Here is a 15,832-nt window from a genome sequence, read left to right as displayed (position 1 = left end):
TGTATCTTTTAATGTCTGGATGGGATCTCGGGGGTCACACGGGCAGATCACTAGGATTTTCATTATTTGGTGATTCATTTTAGGGCTGAGGGTTTTGCAGGCACTTGGACAGGGGGGCGAGAACCAATTGATAACAGTAACAGGCATTGCGGTTGTGATTGCCAGCTCTGTAAATCGCCCTAGCCCCCAAGCAGCCAGTGGAGCTACACGGATGGACACCACTAGACAATTCAGAATATATTTGGAGCCTTTCAAACTAATCTCCTGCTAGGTCTGTAGGCCCCCAAACGGCAGCCCCAGTTCTCCCAGGCTGTATTGCTGTGTTATGGGGAAGTTTGTTAGCAGAGAAACTGGCACCCAATCTGTGCCCATAACGTTGGCTTTGCCCCTGTGACCCCCGGTGCAAAGTTTAAGAGCTCCCAGCAGGGCACAGGCTGGGGAGGGAGGTTTTTGTATCACTTCCCCATCTGACAGTGTCACTGTGGTGAGCACTCCCAGTCCACACAGAGCAGTAATAATCAGCATCATCCTCCGCTAGGGCCCCCGTGACGGTCAAGGACATGGTGTTACCCGATCTGGAGCCAGTGAAACGCGCTGGGATCCCCGAGGGCCTGGTACTCGTGCTGTACATGATCAGCCGAGGAACATTACCCAGTCTCTGTTGAACCCACTTCGGGTAATTATTATCAGTGAGGGCCCCACTACTCAGGCTGCAGGAGAGCGTCACGGTCCCTCCAGGAGACACTAACTCAGACGCCTTCAGCGACTGGAGCTGCTGGGAACTGAAACCTGAAACATGAGAAACAAGCTGATCAGAACTCCCCCTAGCACGGAGCACATCACAGATTCTTAGCACTATAGATAATAAATTCTTAGTTTGTTTCATCCAGCAGATAACCCCCCAACCCCTTACCAATGCAGTAAGTGAGCAGTGTGAGGAGCAGAGGGGCCCAGGCCATGGTGGGGGATCCAGATGAACTTGGCTAGCTGAGGCAAACGGGTGCCTGGCTGGGACCCTCCGATTCTCTCTTAAAGCGCCAGAGCTGGAGAACGGCCCCTTCATGCAAATCTGCTGCTAGCTCAATGGCTCCTGTCTTTTCAATTCTGTCAAAAAGGGGCAGAGACAACCCAAGGGAGAGGCAGAGCAGCCCTGCTCTGTGCCTCACTGATAACTCTGTGCTCTCTGGTCACTCCAGATGCAATAGGACCGAGCATGGGAATGGTCTGTACCAGTGTCTTCCATTCCAATCCTGACCTGAGGCCTCTGTCATTCTAGCCACAGGCCTTTGGCCAGTTTCACCAGCCACCTGAATATCTGAAACAGCTCTGTTCTTCCTGTTGTGAGCCTCTCACGTCAAGATCTCCAGTCATTTGTACTGGGGACACCAGTGGAACCATCAAACTGATTTTCACTGGTGACCTGGGTCAGGATTTCAACTCACTTCCCCAGAGGTGAAAGACAATATGTCGGATTATGATGATGTGTAAAACAAGAGCACCCAGAGGTGCTAGTCACCCAACCTCAGGCTTTTGGCTCCCTAGTCGTCAACTATCTTGAGCGGAGACCCACCTCTCTCCCCGTCCTGACCAAGATATTTCCAGGCTGAACAGTTCCCTGCCTTCACTGTGCTATTCCCAGCAAAAGACAGTCTGCCTCTCCAGGCCTGCTTGCTTTCTCCTCAGAGACTAATTACATTGCAATTGCCCATACTTCTAATTTACCACACGGTTCTTCCTAAGCAAACCTATTTAATTCTTAAGGAAAAAGCATGCCAGAGAAAACATGAAAAACAATAAAAGAACCTACATGCCTGCTAGTCAGCTTACAGGAGCTCCCTGCCAGCCCAACCTCCAAGAGAGCTCTGGGCCGTGCCAGTCCTTCTGACCCTTCCTTAAGGACCGGGGCCCTCCCTGGACTGGAATTCCTGTCCACTTCCTAGACCAGAACAAAGGTCCTGAGTCCACTTAAAGTCAGGCTATTTATTTACGAGTCCTTTCTTTGTCAGCTGGTCCCCGAAGAACCCACTTTGGGTCTCTGAAATGTCCTAACAGAACAGGTGATCAGCAGACATGTCTCGTCCCAGAAAATTAGTCCTGCCTGCTACATTGTCCAGCTTGGTCGTGTGAAGGTCACAGTACTTCCCAGATAATGCTTTAAGCCTGTTTTCTTTGAACCAAGTTCCAAACCATCCCGCAATGGTCCATAGACATTTGCATTTTTAATACAATGGGCTGTTAAAATACTTAAACTTGATTCAACAAGTTTTGTCCAGGATATTGCTGGAAATTGCCACGGTCACAGCCGTACTGACCCATCAGCGCAGGGCTGGGGGAAGCCACAGGGATTCACAACACTGAGTGAATGAACAGGCCCCAAGTTCTATTTCCGTCTCTGGCATTGGCTCATTCTAGGACACTGGATAAGTCACTTAGCCCCTCTGCCTTTTTTCTTCCTGCTGCGGAATAAGGGCAATAAAACCCACCCGTGTCCTAGGGGTGTGGTGCGAATTCATCAGTCACTGTTTGCAAAGTGCTCTGAAGCTGTACAGTGCTCTAGGAACACTAGCTACTCGGTAATACTGATTCCTGTCTAGCCCATTGTTCCGTCATGTTTCCCCTGCTGTCAGATCGTGGCTTCCCCACTAATGAATGTGGGATTGTGCGGTTCTAAGTCAGAGTCCTACCCTGTGCTCTGTGGAGCACTTGCTCATGTCCTGCAGAGAACTGGCTGGTCACAGGTTCTGGTTCCTCCCCTACCGTCCAGCGGCTAAACTGTATTAAAAGAGACTAACAATACATGCCATCCTTTCCCATTGCTGGCACCCATGTAAACACCATGCAGTGGCGTTGCCAGAGGGATCTTATGTGATTGCCAAGGAAAGTCACCACGGTCTGTATAATTGTGAATGGGCAGCACGTATCACTGAGACCAGCTCTCTGTTAACACATGGTTCACCCCATGAAAATAGCCTTCTTCTGGGGTGTCCCTCAGAGGCATGTTACGCAAGAGAGAAGCAGTGTGTAATGGATGGAGCTGTTTTAAGCTTATTAGCTGGCAGCCCTAGAGTGCATGGAAGCCTCTGTGAGGATGAGAGAGGGGCTGCTGCTGGAATAACTCATCCTACAGTTCTAAGGAAAAGGAGTTTATTAAACTTCCCGTCATTGGCTGGAGGAAAAGCTGAATCCGGCCGTTCCTGTAGCCATGACTTCCAACTATTCTCCCAGAGCTTCAGGACTTGGCTGCCTCAGTTCTGAGAGTGGAAAGACTTTCATTCAGCAGATGCAACTAATGAAAATATCTGCAGACGGCTCATGTGGATTCCTCTCCTCTAGCCCTGCACGTAGCCAGTCATAGACACATTTATCCCAGGAGATTCTCCATCACAGTTGACCCCTCTTTCTCTTCACAGGTCTGCTGTGCCCACTGTCTCTGGGAAATAACTGGCTCGGCAGGAATACTGCTGACAAGGACCTGGTGGTTATAGTCCATCACAAATTGAATATGTGCCAACATGACGCAATTATGAAAAAGGCAAATATCGTTCTGGGGTGAATTAACAGGAGTGTTGTATTGAAGACACAGGAGAGAATTGTTCGGCTCCATTTGGCACTTGTATCCAGTGTTGGGCACCTCACTTTAAGAGAGATGCAAACAAACTGGAGAAGAGCAACACAAATGTTAAAAGCTGGAGAAACATACCGATGAGGCAAGGTAAATAAAATGGGCACAAGAAAAGATGACTATGGTGGGAACCCTGATAACAGCCTTCAAATATCTTAAGGGGTGTTATAAAGAGGATGGTGATTAATTGTTCTCCGTGTCCATTCACGGTAGGACAAGGAGTGAACGGCTTAATCTGCAGCAGGGGAGGTTTAAATGAGATATTAAGAGCTGGAGACTCTTAAGCTGGGCCGTGGGCATGTTCGGAGAGCAGGGTGCTGCCAGGCCCTGCGTCTGCACAGTGGAGGGGACTGATGCCCTGCGCTCTCTGTTCCAATCGCACCCTGGGCACAGCTCTGAGCAGCTCAGGGAAGGAGCCATCTCGGGAGGGATCGCTCATGGTCCATGTCACGATTTGAGCATGGACGGTGGGGGACGGACGGGGGCCTTGGGACCCAAGAACCTTATAACTCTGATGACTGGTATCTTTCCCTGGTGAGACTGTTGTTCCTGCTGCTGGTACCCTCTGCTCCAAAGACCTGATCCAACGCCCACGGAAATCAAGGGGAGTCTTTTCAGTGACCTCCACAGGCTGTAGGTGCCGGTCCCAAGAGCAGAGCTCCTGCCAAGCTCACAGCTTCTCTGTGCATCTCCACAGAGTAGCCCATTTCTGCTACTTCAGGGGGAGCGACCGACTGTTACCGGCACAGAGGGCTGGAGTTACGAGTCACCCCTCTGTACAGCCACATTAATAAAACTGAGCCCTCCTAATCCTCAGCTACCCTGTCTGTAGCTCCTCCTTCCGCTGTGCTCACGTAGGTCCTCAATGCACGCTCATGGCCATGGCCTGCGTCACGCACGCTTGAGCAAACCCCTGTTCCCTGGTGCTGATTCAGGGTGTTCTTGATGCTGGGCTCTAGTCGGGATCTGCTCTGGGACGGCGTCCTTCTGCGGTCACACCAAATTTCATTCCACAGGCCACGAGCTCCAGATGCTTAGATCTGAGGGTTGGTTCGAATCTGCAGTGCTGATGGCATTCGCAGTGCAACGCCTGGGTTAAATCCTTGAAGGGATGGGTTGGGTTGGGTTGCCCAGTACAGGTTTGAATGTTCATAGAACAATGCAGGGTCTTTCTCTCCAATGGCCATTTGCAGGTCTCTCAGGAGTAAGGCAGAGCTAAGAAGCCCTCTCCCGTTAGCTGGGGTAGTGTTAGGGCGGATTGGCCAGGCTCTGATCTCATTGCAGTGTAAATCAGGAAGAGCTCCACGGAAGCCCTTTGTGAATTTGCTCACCAGTGCGAAAGACAGGGCTGCCAAGTGTCACACACCTCACTTGTCTGTCAGCCTTTGGCAGCCCTGCCACGCCCACCTGTCAACCGGAATCTCACACATCTGGCTGGGCTGTGGCCAGGAGTTCTCTTGTGGCCACCAGAGACCATTATTGTGCATGGTACCTCAGAGAGGCAATGGCAGCTGCTAAGGGCAGGTGACTCACAAGGGGTGTCTCTACGGGTATCTGAGAAGGAGTTGAAGGGGGACTAGAGAAGGGGGCAGGAACTAAGAAGGGACGGAATAGGGGACTGGAACTGAAAAGGAATGGGGGATGAATGAGGGAAGCCAGTGCAGGGATGGGAAAATGGGGGAGGCTGTCTCATAACCCATATACCTCCGGCTGTCACTGCCTCGTTAGCTCTACAGGAAGTCATCCACCCAGATCAGAGTGAGACATGCACAGTAAACCCTGGCCTGCAGCTGCTATGCAGCGAAAAGGAAGGCTTCATCCAACAGGGGAGCTTTTGTCTCAGTTCCCCATCTGACTGTGTCACTGTGAGGAGCACTCCCAGTCCACACAGCACAGTAATAATCAGCCTCATCCTCGGCCTGGGCTCCAGTGATGGTTAACGATGCCCTGTTACCATATGTCTCACCAGAGAAACGCTCGGGGATCCCGGAGGCTCTGCTCCTAGACTCATAGATCAGTAACCGAGGGGCCTTCCCTGATCTCTGCTGATACCAGGATGGGTGGTTTTTACTAATGAAATCCACCCCTTGCAGCGTGCAGTGCAGCTCGGCCGTCTCCCCCGGTTTCACTGCCATGGTGGAGCTTGTCTGAGTCAGCGCACTCTGGGAACTCCAACCTGGAGAGAGCAACAGAAACCAACCAATCACAACCTGCCTCTCTTGTCTGAGAAATGTTCTTCCCAAATCACAGAGTGAGTCCCAGGGATTTCAACCCAAAGTCCAGTTAGTGATCAGCCCCTGGTTTGGGATCCGTTCAGAGAAACCCCACCCTCCACCCTTACCAACGCAGTAAGTGAGCAGCGTGAGGAGCAGAGGGGCCCAGGCCATGGTGGGAATCCAGATGAGCTGGGCTTCCTGAGGCAAACGGGTCTGTGGCTGCAACCCTCCGATTCTCTCTTAAACCCCCAGAGATGGAGAACAGCCCCTTCATGCAAATCTACTCCCTGCTCATTGACTGGAGAGCATGTTCTAGAGAAGAAGAAAAAAAATTCAAAAGAAGTTGAGGATCAAGAGTCAGCAGAGGAACAAGGCAGCATGAAGAATGAAGAAGAGGAGAATTCTAAGGAAGAGAAGGAAAAAGACCCCTGAATTCCTAATATTTGTCCAGCCATGTACAAGAAGTAACTGATTATGGTAGTGCTCCTCGTTGTACCATTGAAAGTCCTAATGCAACCAGGATTTGAATACAGGTCTCCAGAATGCCCATTAGCACAGTAAGCCATTGTGTGCTACAGCCCAGTTATGTAATAAAAAGTCTGACGGCTACGGCTCTCTGCAGCGCAGTCCAGGGTTACCAGCCCTGTTTGTCTTCTCAGCAATACAAGAAGTTTGCATTGCTCTTTAAAACCTTTCAGACTGATATTTAGTTATTCATTAAGGAAGTGAAGGTGTTTGGTATCCATTTCAGGCAGTGTAGGTTCCTTCAGTGTAAAGTACTTTCTGCTTTAAATTTTTACAGCACCTACCCGATGGCCACAAAGACACTGCAAAGATGGCTGGAAGGGATGGAAGTTTTCCCAGTGAATCAGTGCGTTCATGTTTGTTTAATCAGACATGGGTGCGTGTTCTGGTGTTGCTGAGGATTCCTTCCTGTAATTTGGCCTTCACGGGGTCTGCATGTGCCTCTCCCACTCCCCTTCTCAGCGGGGCAGAGGACAAAGAGCTCTGGGGCTCCCTGGGCACATGTACATGGCATTACAATGGGCAGGGGGTGGGTTGGAGGACAACGGAAAATAGAGAGGTGGGAGAATCGGTTGGGGGTGTAGAACACACATCGCTCAGCATCCAGGAAAGGCGGCTCCTGCCTGACCCCTTCCGCAAGTGCATTACAAGGAGTGTCTCTGGCATGAACAGGCCCCTGCAGCCCAGTTGCTCCCTCGCTCCTATTATGGAAACCCCAAGTTGCTGGGCACAACCTGAGCAAACAGCCCACGTGCAGGGAGGTAATGGACCCTTCCCCACCCCCACCTGCCACGGAAGGGCAGAACTGCTCCATAATCCCCTGTCTAACTATTGCACCTCCCCTGCCTGGGGCAATTGAATGTGGATCTCCATAGCCACGGAACCAACGGCTTCAGCCCCTACCTCAAACTTCCCCTGCATGTGGGCATGGAGGAGCCCAGGCAGGGCCCATGGGGAAATGGGGAATGCATCTGGGCAGTGTCACTGTCTCCTGCCACCTCCACGTGGCAGGACCTCTCAGGCTCTGCTGCCTGACCAGTTTCTGCACCTGTCTGGGATACTGGGGGAAGAATTTGCCCCTAAATGAGTAAAAGCCAAGTTCAAACTGGGACCAGGCCACCGAGGGTCACAAAGCCAGCCCCAACCAGAGAGAGCTCAGAGAGGAGTCGCGGGATCAGTCACTGATCACAGAAGCTCAAGCTGCACAGAAGCTCAGGCTGCCCCAGTTGGAGTTTCTAGCTCCTGTTCCTTATTTCTTCTCTTTCCTTTTCTGTTTCTCTTTCCCCTCTGTCTGTCTGTCCGTCTGCTTGTGGTAACCAGCTGGAATGAGGCTGGGTAACTGTAACTCCACTATAATATTATCACATGCCTCTGGGTCCAGTCTCCCTCCCCCAGGATGGGAACCGCGGGCTAGGCAGAGCCGTCAGGTGTGTTCAGAGTCAACTGAAAGCCACTGAATACTGCACTGTTCTGTGGACTGAGAGTCATAGGTGCTGGAACTAGGAGGTTTGGGGGGGGCTGCTGCACCACCTGGCTTGAAGTGGTTTCCATTCTATGCAGGATTTACAGATTGATTCAATGGCTCTCAGCATCGCCACTATAAATATGGTTCCAGTGCCCCTGCTGAGAGGGGAGCCAGGCCTGGCAAACTAACCACCGGAACCGCCAGACACCCGGGGATTTCTGCAGCTCTAGTGACCTCTTCTGGCCAAATGACAGGTCTGTGACCTAGGCAAAACCTTTTCCTTTGCCTGAGATTCCTCCCAGGGGAAACCGTTATGGGCTCAGCCCAGAGCACAGGGGCTGCGCTGCCGGGGCTCTGTCAGTGGCCGAGTGGAAGAGCTACGCAGGAAATGCAGTAAAAGAGAGACTCTTCACGCCATGAACAGTATTATTGATTACCTGCATTGCGGTAGCACCTTAGAGCCTCTGGCATGAACAGGACCCCATTGTGCCAGGCCCTGTACAAACCCAGAATAACATGGCGAACCCTGACCCAAAGAACGCACGCTCTGTGCAGTAGACAAGAGATGTCAGGTGGAGACACACAGACAGGTGGCCATACCAGGGGAGCACAAGGAAACAAGGAAGTAATAATCCTTGTCTGCACGTTTCCATTCTCCAACAAAGAGTTGTCGCCCCCTCTCTGAACATGGGAACCTCTCTGACAGGAGAATCGTCTCCCAACAATGCTGTGAAGCCCCAGCCATGGGGTTTTCCCCAGGCTTCTGGGGAGGTGGCTGGGGGGCTGGAGGGGCAGGAGGAGGGGTCATGCTGGTGCTTGTCTATGGATGGATGGGATCAGAGTCTCAGGGGTTACCTGGGCAGCTCATTGTGTAGTTCATTCATTATCACGATAATTTAGGGCTGAGAGTTTAGGTTTTGTAGGTGCCTGCAATAGGGGGGAAAGAATCAACTAAATAATAAAACATTCACAGCACTGGGCACTCTGGGTCCGTTCTCAGCTGGAGAAAGCACCCTCGTTCCAGTGATACCAGGGCAGCTACACGTCCACACCTGGGAATTCAGCCCAGATGTTTTTAACCTTTCAGACAGATGTCCCACTCTGATTGTAAGTCCCAGAAGGGAGGCCCCAGTTCCCGGGCTGTGTTTGTGTGCCATGGAGATGTTTGTAAGGAGAGAAACTGCCGCTCACTCAGTGCCCAGAACACTTCTCTTTGCCACTACGACCCCCAGTGCACAGATGAAGGGCCCAATCCGGTGTCCGTGCAGTCAAGGGAACGGCTCACAGTGACTGCGTTGGGTGTAGGCTGGAGCTGGCCTTGCAGGGGTGGGAGTAAATCTCTTTCTCCTCTTCATCTACGTGTCCAATGCCCTCTCGGGTTCTGAACCAGAAGCAGCGACACTGACGTGCCCAGCAAGCTTTGCCCTGTTCTAGCAGGAGCAGACCCACGGTCAGTGTAAGAGGCACCAGTCGTCCCCCTGCGCTGTGTATCCAGAGAGCAGGGAGAGAGTTGTCCCTGTCCAGAGGGGGAGGAGCTGGATTTCACAGGGAATGATGCTCAGCTCTCTGGTAGACCTCACTCATACCCTGGGCTCTGCAGCCAGCACAGCTTCCAGCAGGACACAGGTGGGGAGGGAGGTTTTTGTATCACTTCCCCATCTGACAGTGTCACTGTGGTGAGCACTCCCAGCCCACACAGCGCAGTAATAATCAGCATCATCCTCCACCAGGGCCCCTGTGATGGTCAAGGACATGGTGTTACCTGATCTGGAGCCAGTGAAACGCTCTGGGATCCCCGAGGGCCTGGTACTTGTGCTGTGCATGATCAGCCGAGGAACATTCCCCAGTCTCTGTTGAACCCAGATCGGGTAGTTCCCATCAGTGATGGCCCCACTGCTCAGGCTGCAGGAGAGGGTCACCGTCCCTCCAGGAGACACTAACTCGGACGTCTTCAGCGACTGGAGCTGCTGGGAACTGAAACCTGAAACATAGGAAACAAGCTGATCAGAACTCCCCCTAGCACGGAGCAGAACCACCATTCTCAGCGCTGCCTGCAGAGAGAGCAGCGCGACAGCTGGTTATAAATTCTTATTTTGCTTCATTCACCAAATCAACCCCCCCTTACCAATGCAGTAAGTGAGCAGCGTGAGGAGCAGAGGGGCCCAGGCCATGGTGGATCCAGACAAGCTCGGCTTCCTGAGGCAAACGGGTCTCTGGCTGGAACCCACCGATTCTCTCTTAAACCCCCAGCGCTGGAGAATGGCCCCTTCATGCAAATCTATGGCTCTCTCCAGGCCGAGCTCTGTCATAAAGGGGCAGAGCCAACCCAAGGGAGGTTGTTCCAATGGGCTAAGCGCACAGAGCAGGCAGAGGCCCGCTCTCTGCTCTCCGGATAACCCTGCGCTCTCTGATCACTCTAGCTGCAGAAAGACACATCGTGGGGATGTTCAGAACCTGCTTCTCCCATTGCAATCCTGTCCTCTCAGGCCTCTGTTGTTCTAGCCACAAACCTCTGCCCAGTTTTACCAGCAACTCTTTGCTCTTCCAGTCCTGAGCCTCTGTTGTGTCAACATTTCCAGTCATTTGTAGTGGGCATAACAGGGGACACTGGTGGAACCACCAAACGGATTTTCACTTTGACATCGGTCACACTTTGAACTCCGTTCTCCAGAGCTTAATGAAATTATGCCAGATTATTCTAATGCGTGTTACAGTGAAACCCAGAGACCTAGACAGGACCATGGTTCCATTGTGCCAGGTGCTTTACAGACCCCTGTCTTCAGCTCTCTTTGCCATCAAGTTTTATCTAGTGGCATGAACGAATCCCCAAATTGATTATTGCACGGTCTGGAGGAGTAAGCACAGGTTTGGGAGCCAGGAACTCTTGGGACCAGATTATCCCATCAGTGACGGGGACACAGGTCCCAGACACACCAAAGGGAGTTCCAAACCTGCATGGTCCCAAGTCCATGGTGGATCTAAGTACTGGAAAAACCACCGACTTTGGGGATTGTCTGCCCCAGGCTTTGCAGTTTACCCTAATTGAGTAACCTCAGTGTGGCTCCTGTGGGACCCCGGTCACAAGGGGTTTATTAAACTGCTGATCATTGGGTAGAGGAGAGGCTGAATCTGTCCATTCCTGTCATCTTGACTTCCACATATTGTCCCAGAGCTTCAGGGCTTGCTTAGGGCCCCTCAGTTTTGAGGGTGGAGACACTTTCATCCAGCAGATGCAACACATAAAAATATCTGCGAAGATGGCCCCATGTGGATTCTATCCTCTAGCCCAGCAAGCAGCCAGTCCTGGGGCCTTTCTTGATTAGGATTCTCCATCACCACTAATTCCTCTGTCCCTTCACAGCCTGCGGTGCCCACTCTCTCTAGGGAATAATGGGCTAGGCAGTAGTGCTGCTGAGAAGGATCTGGGGGTTTTAGTGGATCACAAGTTGAATATCAGCCATTGTGAAAGAGGCAAATATTCTGGGGTGAATTAACAAGAGTGTCGTATGTAAGACACATTTGCCAGCCTGTCGCAACCTATGGGGCGTTTTTCTCTGTTCGTCATCCAATCTCGTCATTGGGTTCAGCACCCCTACTCCAGCAGCACAGTAATAACCAGCATCATCCTCTGTTAGGGCCACAGCGATGGTCAAGGACACGGTGTTACTAGACATGGAAGCAGTGAAACGCTCTGGGACACCAGCAGCTCTGGCAGCGAGCAGCGTGAGGAGCAGAGGGGCCCAGGCCATGGTGGGGAATCCAGATGAGCTCGGCTACCTGAGGTAAACGGGTCTGTGGCTGGAAACCTCCAATTCTCTCTCAAAGCCCCAGAGCTTTCCTGATCACTGCCAGGTACTGCGCCCCACTCTTCCTCTTCCCTCTTGATAAGGCTCCCAAACACCCTAGGAAGCCTCTGTCCCATGCGTCACATGCTGGGAGCTCTAGAAGCCCTCCTGGTGCCTTGTTGAGGTGGTAGGAAGGCAGAAGGTTTCCAGCTTTTCCCTGTTAGCATGGAGCACCAGAAGGCCCTGCAGGAAGATGGATATTTCTTTGACAGTCGCTTTCCTTCCCCTCTTTCCAGGAGCAGCCTTTTTCCTGGCAGTGAACAAGTGAACTCAATCGCAAAAGCAGTGACCTTCCCCTGCCCTGCTTTGCCAAGGGTTTGGGACAGAACCAGAGAATCGTCTGAGCCATACAGGGTTACAAGCCCCCTTCCCTGGCACAATCCTTCCTCCTGCTCTGCCTCTGTAACTTCTTTGGCATTTATTTCTTCCATTCTTCCTTCAAACCCTACTGCTGGAGCAGGGCACAGTGCAAGAGGCAGGCGGTTTTCATCTCAGTTCCCCTGGTGGATGTCTCACTGTGATAGGCCTTCTGCTTACTGTCCCATCTATAGCAATAATAGTCAGCCTCATCCTCTGCCTGCACCCCAGAGATGACGAAATTCCAGAGGTTGTTGGAGGAGTCAGGGGAGATGGTGAATCGCTCTGGGATCCCTCTGCCTCTGCCTCTGCCCTGGTCACCGCTGGTGTAATAGTGGTACACAAACCGTGGGGCACTGCCCGACTTCTGCTGGTACCATCGCACCCTGTCATTGCCGATGCTGTACCCACTGCTCAGAGCACAGGAGAGCTTTACCCTAGTTCCTGGAGGTTCTGACACTGAGAGCGGCTGAGTCACCACGAGCTGGGAGCTGGCGCCTACAACAACAAGACCACGCACACAATTGCCACAAATGTTAGCCTCAGCTCTCATGGGCCTTTACGTCCCAGAGAAGAGCCTTGGGCCAGCAAAGCCTGGTCTAGCGGGGTGTCCTCACCTGTGCACCATGCCCCCAGGAGAACAATCACAGGAGCCCAGAGAATTGTGCAGAGATTTCAAGCACCCGGAGAAGCTCTTCAGTCACCCTGGCACCTGCTCCATGCTCCCGGCTTAAATTTCCCTCAGCAGAACCATCCCGAGCCTTTATGCAATTCTGCACAGCTGTTATTGGCTCTCCGACTCAGTGGTAGGGCATCATGGGAAAATCAAAGCCTGGAAAACTCCATCCTGCCTACCAGCCATCTGACCCCGATGTAGGAAGCACCTTGTAGTCAGAGAGGGAGTGGCAACAAGCCATTGGGGATGGCAGTCCCTGGCAGACTCAGCTGCAGGGCTAAGGTTGGGGATTTCCAAGGCTGTCACTAAGGAAAGAGCCTCTCGACAGCGCCAGATTTAAGGGCAGGCAACTGCCTGGGGTGCCGAGTTTGGGGAGCGTCGGCCTCGGGGGGCTGGTTTTGTTGTTACCAACAAAGGAGAAAATAGAATGTTTGAAGTAAAACGTTTCAGGTGTGCCGTATGTGGATTCATTTTTCACTGACCTCCTAGAATGTTCTGGACCTTTGTAGAATCTCATGGAACCTTCCAGACTTTCTGAGAACTAACAGTGTTGTCAGCCATGTCCTCGAGGGTATATAAGGGTCAGGGCATCACCAGTCAGTCACTGAGATATAAGAACAAAGTGAGGTAAAGTTGGAGCCCAACTGTGACATTGTGAACCTTGTTTTCTTGTGTAATTGTGAAAGCGTACTTGTGTTTTAATACCTGAAGAGTGTCAGTAGTGACTAAACAAGGACATATTCAAGAGATCTCTTTCGAACCCATTTGCTTTTATATGGCATCAATAAATACAGATTTAGAGATCCTAGCGTTCAAATTTATAGTCGTTTATGACAGGGATAAATCATGCACGCTAATCATGCATCAAAGTCGTAAAATGGGCTACAAATGCAATAAAAATACAGGAATCAAAACTTTAACAGATGGGGAGATGGGGGCACCGAAGACTCCTCGCTGGGGGCGCCATTTGGTCCAGGACCGGCCCTGCCTCCAGATAGTCTAGCGAGATCTACAATTATCTCAAGTTCTAGGGCCCTAAGGCCTTCAACTTCCCAAAGCCCTTCCCTTGGGACACAAGTTACAGAGGGGTGTGTTGCTAATGCTATTGGGCGGTCTTAGACTGCCACCTGCTGGTCTGTATAGAGTCTCTCAGGGCTTAAATCTTGTGAGGTCCTGACTGCCTCTCAATTGACCTCAGTCAAACCCCAACTCTTATGTCTCTAAACAGCCCCGGTGCTCTCAGCCTCACTGACTCCCCGACACGCTTCCTGTTATTGCTTCGGTCACAGCTCAGAGGCCCGGCACTCTGCAGAGACCTGATTTGTACTGAAAAGTGTCGTTTCACAGGTTTGGAAAGTGTGATCCCTTGTATGGATGGGTCCCCGTTAGACGGTCCCACACTTTAGGGCCCAGGCACATAGGGAAAATCCACAGCAATGATCCCCTTGGTCATGCTCTGCAGCATCCCATCCTCGCAAGCTCCATGAGCCCAGATACCACGTGCCCTGCGTGGCAATTAAAGGGCAAAACCGGAAATCCAATCCCTTAATGCTCACACTGGTTTGGTCTTGTAGGGTTGCTGGGGAAGGATGGCTTTCTAAAAGGAATGTTTTAAAGAATACTGAGGATTATTCTGAAAAGCAAAAGCTGAGATTCTCCTCTGATCAGGTGTCTCCGGAAGCTCAGGCTTCAAGGAAACCCCCAAACATGACGAGATTTGCAATAAAATCATGAGTTGGTGACAACACTGATCTCTTTGCTTTTTGTGGCGGTTTCACTCCTTTGTTTCTATTTCATCTCTACAATGTGTCCGGTAAGTTTTTTTTTATCAAAGTCCTCAACACAGCAGTGCTTCCGATAAGAACAACTTCAGCTATGGGAAATGATCACATACTTTGACTAATCCTACCGCATTCCTAAGGACAGTCTGAAAAAAAACCTCATTAAACTGTTTCTATGTTATTGATTGTTAACGTGGGGCTCATCTCACTGAATCTGGAAAATAAGCAATGACACTAGATCAATGAACTAATCATTCAGCCCGAGGTTTATGCGCCTCCATCCCAGCACATGACAATATGCATCCTGCAATTTGATTTGAAACCAGGAGTAATCCAACTGCAAGGGCGTGGCGTGTACTGTGCATGCAAAGAGAACAACACCTACTCCCATGGGCTTCCCATACAGTAAAGAAGTTAACACTGGGGGTAACCTGCTCTGCTAAGTTTGCCATTAGAGTGGGGATGGGGGTGGCAGTAAATTAGGTGACTGACCACTGATGCCATTCCGCTTGCCCTCTGCTCTGAGGCTGTTGCAGCAAAGCTCCTTTAGCTCAGCAGATCGTTTTACCTTCTCTCTCCCCTCCGTTCACCTCCAGGAGAAGAGAGTGCTGGGCTTGGACATAGATTTGTTTTTAACACACCCCTATGGAATGGATGGTGTGAACCCATTTATCTTAAACAGAAGTTGCTAAAGCCCAGGAAAACGCTGGGATCAGCTGAATGGAAGAGGTTACTGTTCTGAATTCTCTTCCTCCTGGAGCATTACTTTCTTAGCAGGCTGCTGCCTCACCTGGCTGACACTGAGCAGTGGAGATGGAAATCAGACAAGCCCTTTGCTGCTGAGACTAAGATCAGGTCTGTGCAGTTCGGGAGCAAATCCTCAGATTTCTGAGCTGGCTCCTCTGGATTTATAGTTTTTGGGAGAATTCCTGCCCAGGGGAGGTTCCCTTCTTCTGATAATTGCACAAACAGGAACGCTGCTGTCTTGAAACAACAGAATAGATGTGGATTCTTTTTAAGAAAATGGGTAAGAAAATCGACTGTGTGTGTGTGTGTAAAGTTGTAGCATGACCAACTGCTTTACACTGCACAGACTCACTCCCAGTAACACACTAATCCCTGCCTGGAGAACACTCTACTCTGTTCATCCTTCTCACACATCCTGGCGCTCTGCAGGGCAGCGACTCACATGGCATTGGGCTAACTCCTCAGCATCTAAAGAGTTCAGCCTGATGTCACTGAGCACTTGGAACGAGACAGCCTGTTTCTTTATTGTTTTGCTGGCTGTTCACCACTGATTCTGCTTTATCCTTTTGCAAGCCAATTTTTGTGGTTGTTGCCCTGG

General features: G+C 51.1%; 1 protein-coding gene and 1 pseudogene across 1 annotated transcript; both read right to left on the bottom strand.

The window, feature by feature from the left end:
* Nucleotides 1-10,021, bottom strand: LOC144275567 (uncharacterized). Its single transcript, XM_077834932.1, has 4 exons — nucleotides 9,954-10,021; nucleotides 9,591-9,809; nucleotides 5,589-5,798; nucleotides 1-789 (listed from the first exon to the last, which is right to left on the bottom strand). Exons 1-4 carry the CDS (start codon nucleotides 9,997-9,999, stop codon nucleotides 410-412), a joined length of 855 nt encoding a protein of 284 aa, XP_077691058.1. The 5' UTR covers nucleotides 10,000-10,021; the 3' UTR covers nucleotides 1-409.
* A 2,097-nt stretch (nucleotides 10,022-12,118) lies between these two features.
* On the bottom strand, nucleotides 12,119-12,892 carry LOC144275813 (immunoglobulin lambda variable 5-52 pseudogene; annotated as a pseudogene).
* Between the last annotated feature and the right edge of the window lie 2,940 nt (nucleotides 12,893-15,832).

This window comes from Eretmochelys imbricata, chromosome 15, assembly GCF_965152235.1.
Source record: "Eretmochelys imbricata isolate rEreImb1 chromosome 15, rEreImb1.hap1, whole genome shotgun sequence".
In the NCBI taxonomy this organism is placed as follows: Eukaryota; Metazoa; Chordata; order Testudines; family Cheloniidae; genus Eretmochelys; species Eretmochelys imbricata.
The sequence above is the reverse complement of the archived record's forward strand: the minus strand, read 5'-3'. Positions and strand labels throughout refer to the sequence as shown.